Source organism: Euprymna scolopes, chromosome 3 (assembly GCF_053919585.1).
Source record: "Euprymna scolopes isolate OS-2025 chromosome 3, ASM5391958v1, whole genome shotgun sequence".
NCBI lineage: Eukaryota > Metazoa > Mollusca > Cephalopoda > Sepiida > Sepiolidae > Euprymna > Euprymna scolopes.
The window spans coordinates 147172183-147182738 of record NC_136484.1 but is presented as its reverse complement, the minus strand read 5'-3'; the positions used below and the strand labels follow the sequence as shown (position 1 = coordinate 147182738).

At 39.7% G+C, this 10556-nt stretch overlaps 1 protein-coding gene across 1 annotated transcript in view; it reads right to left on the bottom strand.

The window, feature by feature from the left end:
- Positions 1-1379: 1379 nt before the first annotated feature.
- LOC145259709 (meiotic recombination protein SPO11-like) overlaps positions 1380-10556 on the bottom strand; it is a 1082117-nt gene continuing 1072940 nt past the window's right edge. Inside the window, exon 14 of the mRNA XM_080117391.1 lies at positions 1380-1674. Within this exon, the coding sequence (XP_079973517.1) occupies positions 1541-1674 (134 nt within the window). The 3' untranslated portion in view covers positions 1380-1540. The remainder of the gene's footprint in view (positions 1675-10556) is intronic.

Below are 10556 nucleotides of genomic sequence, written 5' to 3'. Positions count from 1 at the left end.
ATAGAATAACCGCCATAGCAAGAAGCTAGCGAATCACATACAAAGAAGCACAGGAATTATGATTGCTATGTGCGAACCTGAGAAGAGAAAAAGAAAACCCCGATTTGAAACACTTCTTGAGAATCTGACATGAATGGCTGTGTTCAACTGTGTTGGTCACCAAAATGAGGCACCTGTCAAACAGCATGGTGAAAACCCTGTAACTTCCATCAATGGGATTATTGAAGAAGTCTGCTTCCTTAAATGGATGGCACAAAGCCATCAGATGGGTGTACTAAGATCATGGAAGGAGTAGAAAACAGAAATACGAGGCAATATCTATTATCCGAGGAACTTTATAAGAATGAATTTGTTGCACTCCAAAACAAAGGACTTGTCTCCCCACAAGGGTCAGTTGATACTTGCTGTATCAGACTTTTACTGTGTTTTGCATGAGGGTCGCTATCAGATGACCTCTGCTTGGAAAAACTGAGGATTGCCTGTCTTCTATGAACTGTTTGCCTGGACAAAAACCTTATCGGTGGATTACCCGAAGTTAAGTTGGTGATTTTATATTTCTCGCTACCTCCATTTTAAATGAAAGAAAAATGATCCAAGGAAACTTAACATTGTGTCTGACATCTATTAATTGGATTTAAATGATTTTGCCACTAATATATTTGTGTCATATCTTTGCCCCCGCACTTCATGTGAAGTGCTTCTCATTATGTTATGCTTGACTTATTAGGAAACCATTTAGTCAGCGGGCTTTCTTGTGTTCCAAACCCCAAGTAATCTTCCAGTGAACATTCAGCTCGACGGACCCTCTTGAGTTTTAAGCCCAATTGAACCTTCCAATGATGGAAATATCGAACGACCTTTTGCTGATACATGTTTCTTTTATTTCTTTTTATCAGTTACAATTTTTTATTACTGTGTTGTTCAGTTGTTAATTGTTCTATGGAAAAATAAAAGAAACTGGACCCCCAAAAAATGATAAAATTCAACTATCTAGATTTTTGTGTGCCCCTTTCCATTTTTCTTGTTTTGTTGAATCTTTCTACTTTCTGCTAACCTGCCAAACCTCTGCCATTTTCATCCCAGTCAATAACTGTATGCATGGAAGATCTAATGAGCATATAGATATTTGTTTTCTTTCTTTTGTCTATGCCCAATATCATATGAAATCCGTCACTCCCAGGGGTCTGACATTTGACGGGAAACAGTTGGGTGGTGCTACTTTGATGATGCACGTCCCTGCCCTTGGCATCCATCTCTATCTGCAAAATCTGGTCACTACATGTATTTACAAATTCCAAAACTTTGCTGTGAACATTTAATAATGTTATTATCTTTTCCTTCAGCTTTGTAGTTGAATCTACCAAACTCCCTGCGATAATCATGCATGGGTTAAACAAAATAATGGAAACACCTTATGAATTTTGCATCAATTTTAAAACACCTACAAAAATTTCAACAATTTACCAATATATCGGTGTCATTTTTGTTCTATTTATAGTTATTGTTGTCCTGAATTAATTGGTTAATTTTATTCTGTATTCTAGATAATGCATATTAGTAAAAAAAAGATTAGAGTGAAAAATCTATTAGATTGCCAAAGAGAGCAGATTGTTGGTGCCCATATGGCAGGTGTTACTGTACTGTAAGTGGAACAGTCTCGAAGATGATGACAACCTATGGAAAAAAAGGAAAACATCTTTTAAATAAAATTCTGGTAGAAAGCCAAAGCTGTTTCTAAAAAAGATCATAGAACTCTTGTAAGGATTTCGAAGAAAAAGCACAAGAACATGACACTCAAAATTACAATAGAGCTTAATAATCATCTGGATAATTTCGCTTCAACACAAACTGTTCAATAAGAGCTTCACATTTCATGGGAAGGCTGCCATTAGAAAACCACAGCTTTCTATTAATTTTCAACTCTTTTATATCCAAACAATTTGTAGTTTCAAATATACAAAACCATATAAATGCTGCCAATATGGTTCCAAACTTTGAAAGACTTTGATGTAAAACATCAGCTTCATATTTTGCATTTGCATCAAGTTTTTCTAAATCAAAGACTGTCTACTTGAATAGTGCTGAGCCTATCAGATATTACTTATAAAAGCCGACTTAAAGGCTTAGTCTCTTCTCCCTTTGACGATTATGCAATGATCTCATTTTAGCCGACAATCTCCTCAATGGGTATTAAGTTATGCCTCACTTCTGCACCAGAAAGGGTCTATGTAGACTCTACAAAAAATATCATTGCCGATTTCAATTGAACTGAAGGAGAGTCACTTTCTTAATCAGGATCCTGAGACCTTGGAATAGATTTCCAAATAAGGTAATAAACCCACCAGCAATGCTGCAATTCAAGATGCTGAGTTCTTGTGTCTTCTTCTGTGTAAATTTCTACCACCCTTTCTCTACATGGAAATTGAAGCATGATTTTTCTATTTTTTTGTCAAATAAATTGAACTGAAATCTTGAATGATCATTAATATACATGTCAAGTTAAGTATTAGCAGTTGCTTCAGCGAGATGCCCAAAATTGCTACTGCATTGGTTTTGCTTGACCATCGAGTCTCACCTATTAATTTTGATTGTTTCACTTTTTTCTGATCTTAAATGTTACCCAACAACTTCTATTCATACAGCTACTCCAGTTTTACTATATATGTACAACAAATGTACGACAAGGCACAACTGCTCCTGTTAATTCTCTATTCGTGTGATATTTAGGTATGGCAAATTTAGGTACAACAAATGTAGGAATGACAAATTAAGGCACAACAAATTGCTCCTATTGCTTTTTCGCTAAAAATCTTTGTAAAAATAATTATGAGTCTAACATAAGAATAATAAAAAATGTTTCCTTAAGTAAAAAGAAAAAATATTTATTTACTTATTTAAAATTGTAAATGTTTTTTTTATAGTAAGTGCTTTATCTTTTTTAATTGTAAATGTTTACCCCCACCCCAAAAAATGACACTTAAATATATTAATACATTATTAAATTTCTCCAAATCCCTACCGTCAGTCTAAAAAAAAAAAATCAAAAAACTTGTATGGCATGTCAGTCTGTCAAACTAAAAGTTGGTTGTCAGTCTGTCAAACTAAAAATTGGTTGTTTCTTGTTCTTGACATCAGAATCTTGGTTTGCTCGAATGACGTACTTAAATATGACATGAATAGAAAATCAGCAATTGTCGTGCCTTAATACATAATTAGTAATTGTCGTGCCTTAATACATAATTAGCAATTGTCGTGCCTTAATACATAATTAGCAATTGTCGTGCCTTAATACATAATTAGCAATTGTCGTGCCTTAATACATAATTAGCAATTGTCGTGCCTTAATACATAATTAGCAATTGTCGTGCCTTAATACATAATTAGCAATTGTCGTGCCTTAATACATAATTAGCAATTGTCGTGCCTTAATACATAATTAGCAATTGTCGTGCCTTAATACATAATTAGCAATTGTCGTGCCTTAATACATAATTAGCAATTGTCGTGCCTTAATACATAATTAGCAATTGTCGTGCCTTAATAAATAATTAGCAATTGTCGTGCCTTAATACATAATTAGCAATTGTCGTGCCTTAATACATAATTAGCAATTGTCGTGCCTTAATACATAATTAGCAATTGTCGTGCCTTAATACATAATTAGCAATTGTCGTGCCTTAATACATAATTAGTAATTGTCGTGCCTTAATACATAATTAGTAATTGTCGTGCCTTAATACATAATTAGCAATTGTCGTGCCTTAATACATAATTAGCAATTGTCGTGCCTTAATACATAATTAGCAATTGTCGTGCCTTAATACATAATTAGTAATTGTCGTGCCTTAATACATAATTAGTAATTGTCGTGCCTTAATACATAATTAGCAATTGTCGTGCCTTAATACATAATTAGCAATTGTCGTGCCTTAATACATAATTAGCAATTGTCGTGCCTTAATACATAATTAGCAATTGTCGTGCCTTAATACATAATTAGTAATTGTCGTGCCTTAATACATAATTAGCAATTGTCGTGCCTTAATACATAATTAGCAATTGTCGTGCCTTAATACATAATTAGCAATTGTCGTGCCTTAATACATAATTAGTAATTGTCGTGCCTTAATACATAATTAGTAATTGTCGTGCCTTAATACATAATTAGTAATTGTCGTGCCTTAATACATAATTAGCAATTGTCGTGCCTTAATACATAATTAACAATTGTCGTGCCTTAATACATAATTAGCAATTGTCGTGCCTTAATACATAATTAGCAATTGTCGTGGCTTAATACATAATTAGCAATTGTCGTGCCTTAATACATAATTAGTAATTGTCGTGCCTTAATACATAATTAGTAATTGTCGTGCCTTAATACATAATTAGTAATTGTCGTGCCTTAATACATAATTAGCAATTGTCGTGCCTTAATACATAATTAGTAATTGTCGTGCCTTAATACATAATTAGCAATTGTCGTGCCTTAATACATAATTAGCAATTGTCGTGCCTTAATACATAATTAGTAATTGTTGTGCCTTAATACATAATTAGTAATTGTCGTGCCTTAATACATAATTAGTTATTGTCGTGCCTTAATACATAATTATCAATTGTCGTGCCTTAATACATAATTAGTAATTGTCGTGCCTTAATACATAATTAGCAATTGTCGTGCCTTAATACATAATTAGCAATTGTCGTGCCTTAATACATAATTAGCAATTGTCGTGCCTTAATACATAATTAGCAATTGTCGTGCCTTAATACATAATTAGTAATTGTCGTGCCTTAATACATAATTAGTAATTGTCGTGCCTTAATACATAATTAGCAATTGTCGTGCCTTAATACATAATTAGTAATTGTCGTGCCTTAATACATAATTAGTAATTGTCGTGCCTTAATACATAATTAGTAATTGTCGTGCCTTAATACATAATTAGTAAAATCTCGGCCATTCTCATGTATTACTCAGATATATTAACAAGCTTTTGCTTTAAAACTTTTCTTGCTTTAGTAGTCATTTGATCCATTGTTCAGATCATTTTATAATGCAGAAATGTGAGCTGCTTTAATGTGGTCATATTTTTCCTCATATTAAAAGAAATTTTCCTAGATTTCAATCTCTGGAAGGTCCCAACCTTCCAGAGATTTAAATCTACTATTAGGTTTCCTTTTTCAATATTAGGGATGTACGTTACAACATTCCAGATGTTGAAATCTATTTACAGGAGGTAAAATCAAACCTGTTATTTCTATGCAAACTCGGCATGAACCCATCAGATTCTACTAGGGACTTCATAATCTCAGGATACTCAAATATAACCTTTAAACTCAAGTCTCAAGATCGTCTTTTCGATGGAATTTGTGATAACATTATTTATCATGTGGCAGGGATACTTACTATGACAAACAAATTGTCCTGCATGCGTTTCTATATTGCACGTATGCCCAGCATTGCTTCCATCTTTGCTATTATCTTCTCATTGATGGGGTAACTGTCATTGACCAAATCTCTAACAAAATTGACAAGATCTTGTCTGCACACCCTTTTGCTAGTATTCATGTCTGTGGTGACTTTAATGTTCATAATGTTGAATGGTTAATTGACTCAAACAAAACTGACGATGAAGAGAGATTTTGTTATGATGTTTCGCTTACTTATAATATATAAGGAGTTTTCCAAAAGTAATGCCGCTTATTTTTTATATTCCGTCGGAACGGATCAGAGAGGTTTACAAATTACATTGCAATGATTACTGAGTTTATCAATTAATGACCTGAAAATTTCATTTCTCTATTACATATTTGATGGTGTAAAACTCTAAAGAACCTGTTATGGGTGTGTGTTACAAGCAAAGACGCATCGTTAAATTCCTGGGAAAAGTACATTGAAAATGGTGGTGACTATGTAAAAAATAACTTCTGGAGCACAAAAGATCACTCGTTTTAATGGTACCACTCCTGTCCTTGTTTTCAACGTTTTGAGTTTAAAAAAATAGGTGGCTTTACTTTTGGAACAGTCTTCATATGACAAAGCATGCTCCAGATGCTCATCCCCAGCCATTGCTCATTGCGGACAAAAGTGTATCAAGAATGGAGGTGACTATGTAGAAAAATAAATTATGGAGCACAAAACCTTGCTTATTTTGATGGCACCACTCCTGTCTTCATAATTCTTAAACTTTTTGAGTAGAAAAAAAAGGAGGCCTTACTTTTGGAAAGACCCTCATAGATTGTTGACAAACCATGATTCTGAACCTCATTGTCTAGATTATTGGTTGAATTATTTCCATGACTACGAGAAGAACCTGATTGTTTGCTTAACATCTTTAATCCTCATGACAATACTTCTCTGCTGAAATAATTCTTCTTTGATTTTCTGTAGTGATGCTGCAAAAAAAATGATCAACTGCTGATTATTTCTACATGTGTTGATTCATGTAAAGACAAGCTCTGACTAATACATCTGTAGTCACTAAAGCTACATACAAAAAGGGCAGTGGATTACATGAGCGACTTAAAAGCTAAGCAGTATGAACGATTTAAATACCTATTTTTCTTTGCTATATGTTAGTTGTTTTCTTTGGACAGGAGTCATTCATAATATTTTTCTCACACAAACAAGTATCAAATGGTGGATCATTAAGTGGCTTAAATTCAGATTTGCTTACGACAGATATTGAAAGCTGCCAGTCGTTGATCCTTCATTTTCTTGCATAGGTTTATTTGCAGGATATGCTTTAGAAACGAAATTATAAGGAATATCTAATTCACTGTTATTAGTGGAAGTTGTGTTAAAATGTTGCATCAATAGGTAGTACAAACTCTGGAAAAATGAAACTAGAAGTACTGGGATTATTTTTTTAGTCGCGTGCAAGCGACTCTATAAGTCACTCCGTCCGTCGGTCTGTCCATAACACTTTTGTGCTTGGCCTTTTTGGTTAAGATCAAAGGTCTGTTGTTAATAGATGCTGTTCTTAGCTTTTTAAGCTTTTCTTGATTGTAAAACTTTTTCATTATGGAAATAAACTATATAAACGAGATCAAAGTGTAGTATCTGTTCTCTGATACATACACCGCGCTAGGCAGTGCTGTTCTAGCGACACATTATCGTGCTCAGAACACCTGACGAGCTTGTTGAGTAGCGTTTTGTCCGCACCCAAACTTGGTCTGTCTTTCTCTGCTCTCCCCCTTCACGGGGGGATCTGAGCTGATAATTTACGACCTTCCCGCGAGAGAGGGTCGGAAACACTTTCTCTCTTCCCTCCACTAACTTCCCACTCCCTCTCTCAGTTCTATCTCCCCTCTTACCGCCTTTGGCGCCAAAGTCGGCTCCCCACTTTGGACGCCAACTCCATGTCACTCATTTTGGCGATTTTTAATACAGGAAAGAGAGCTTTTTTAAAAAATGGACACCCCCAGCCTGGAGGCCACCAATATAGATACCTCCAGCCAGGGGGCTATCACAGGAAAAACTGCTCCCCAAGAGGACGACTCCACAATAGGGGGAACAAAAAGCAATGGGGCATACCGCCCGGATAATAAACTGAAGGACGCCCCCCCAGAAGGGAGAAAACTCACAAGCAACTCCCTAAGAGGGCAACTCCCTAAGAGGGCAACTCCCCAAGAGGGCAACTCCCCGACCCAGGGAGCATAGGTAATGGCGGACGAGGGAACGAGGAACGTTTCAGGTGAACCACACTCAGTGGCACCTCTTGCTCCTCAATCCTTGTTGGCCAAAGACGACCTCTCCACTCCTGCTCCCCACGAGGGCAAATGCCCAGCAGAAGCGGAGAAGAAATCAAGGGACAAGGAGACAATGGACGTCGCGGGTGGACCACAGCTGATGGAACCCCCGGCTCCTCAGTCCACTACACCATCACCCAAATGTAGCACTTCAACTCCCCAAGAGGCTGACCCCCTCACGGAAAAAGGGGAAGATGATGAGGATGGAGTAGCTAGAAGGACTCAGTGCTAATCAATGAAGCGATAGCGTCTTTAAAGATCCTCGGCAGGGTGACCAAAGATCCAGCTTGCTTAAATGCTCCCCAAGAGATCAAGCCCCAACCAGCCACCCTTCCAGAAAGGGAGATACCCAGCAACAAAAGCCTGGCAAAGAACACTGGAGCAGAAGCAACCCCCATAAGTGGTGGAGCACAACAGGTGGCACCCAGGAGCCAACAATCCCCTCCCAGGAAGAAAAAAAAAGAGACCCAGGAGGTAGGGACCAGTAGATTGGCAACTTTGAACACCGATTGGCCGGCTCTCATCCCACTGGGCAAACCACCAAACCCTGGTCAGCAGAAGCAGCAATAGCAACACCCAAGCCAGACGACACTGTCCTGGACCCGCATTGCCAGTAATGAAGACACTGAATGGGGTCCACAAGCCCAAATGTCCCCTCAGGAATACAGGGACCTTTTTGAGTCCACTTACAAGGACCTCACGAAAGGGAACGTAATAAAACCCCTTCCAGGCACCGCAGAGGACCTTACACAAAGAAAAGAGGCTTCACAGGAGTAGACAAGGACAGCATGGTGGACCTCCTGCTGGATCTGAAGATCCCAGCCAAATATATATGCAGGAGGAGCTATGCAATGTGGGACGTCCTGCTCCCAACCCAAAGAGAGGCCAAAGAGGCAGCCAATAGGACAAATCTGCACTGGAAAAACATCAAACTCCAGCCAGAATACCTTACCCAAATAGTCACCAATGTTGCCATGTTGAACGTCCCCTGTCTCCTGGGAGCAAAGCAACTAGGAGCGGTCTTCAGCCAGTACGGGGACGTGATGTCCGCAGCCCTAACAAGCAAGAAGAGGGACGTCCTGACTGGAGACTACAGACTCCAGATGCGCCTTGACAAAGCTGGCTTCAACCAAATACCAGCGACACTGAGGTGTGAAGAGGGGACAATGTCCATCATAGTAGAGGGATGGAGACCGCACTGCTGGCACTGTCAGAAGAAGGGAAACATGGCGAAGGATTGCCCCAAAAGAAATCCGACCAAAGCCCCTACAGCTGCTGACAAGCCTTGTGCCCCAGAGACGACAACCAAGCCAGTGGACCAATCCCCCAGCATTGGATGGGTCACAGTGACTCGAAAGGGGAAAACAAAGTACCCCATTTCCAGCCAGCAAGCGGACAAAAAACAAGCGCCGCAGCAACAACAACAGCCGCTGCAGCCAATTCCGGACAAGTGACTAGAACACATTGTCCAGCAACCGCCGCAGCCAAAGACGCCACAACCCAAGCAGCAGCAACCGCAGCAGAAGCAGGAAAAGCATCATCAACAACAGAAAGAGGAGCAGAACAAACCAGCCCAGGAACAACGACTGGCTCCCGGACGAACTGAATCGGGGACCAAGAGAAGGAAGGACTGCTCCTCAGAAGATGAGTCTGCCAACGAGAGGGAGGGAAAACAAACGCTCCCACTCCCCGGTCCATTCGAGGAACAAAAGAGAAAGAAAAAGAAAATTAAAAAGATGGAAGGAGAAGAAAAGGTGGCTCCCACCCCCTGTGAGCTTACACCATCCCAAACAGCAACAACAACAAAATCCATCCCCACCCCCAAACCAGACACCGCACCAAAACGAAACACTGCACCAACCATCACACCAACATCCAACACAATACCAACACCAGACACCACACACACCACACCAACATCTGACACTGCACCAACACAAACCCCCACACCAATGCAAACTGAACCACCACCCCAAAGGGAAAAAGAAACGAATGAACCCGGGAGAGGGAGGGGTTGCTCTGCCTCTCGAGGACCGACTAAAACACAAGAACTGTGTCGAATTGACCCTCTGACGGTGGCAACGGCCCTCTCACATTGTCAGAGGAAGACTTTAAAGCCACTGCTGGATTGCCTCGCTCCTAATAACTTTCGTTAGAACTCCAGAGGCTTGCAAGAGCAACTTGTGGTCACTTTTGGAGGCAGCGGAAGGGGCCTCTCCGGAAATGAAATTGTTTAAAAAAAAGCGACTCTTCCCTTGACGAACTGTCAAAACAATGCAAAGGAAGGGTTCCAGTGTGGGTCCATCCGTCTCTCTACAGGGCCCTAAAATTGACCTTTCCCCTAGACGTTGGCGGCATTGTGAGAGAAGGCCAGGACCTGAAAAACCTGACCTCCTTGAGCATCGCGTACAACGTTGGTATCCTTACGCCGACCGACTTTGGAGCCAGGTGCGACACACCCTAAAGGTAGGTACCATGTGTTTAAATTTGGCCAGTTTGAATGCTAGGGGCTTGAGATCACCGGGCCAGGTGACTCGCCTCCGGCACGACCTCTTGTCCCTGGGAGTGGATGTTGCTGCGACCCAGGAGACGCATTTCGTTTCTTCTGTGGACTGTCAGGTGCTGAACCAGGATTTTGAAGTTTTCTCAGCATATGGCAGCCCGCAGGGAAGGGGAGTCTCCTTGCTAGTGAAGCAAACTCTGTCCACGATGGTCAACGTTGTTCATAGAGATATGGTGGGCAGGCTGGTTGTGGCCAATGTTGCCGTAAAAGATTCTGTGTTTCGGGTAGTTGCAGT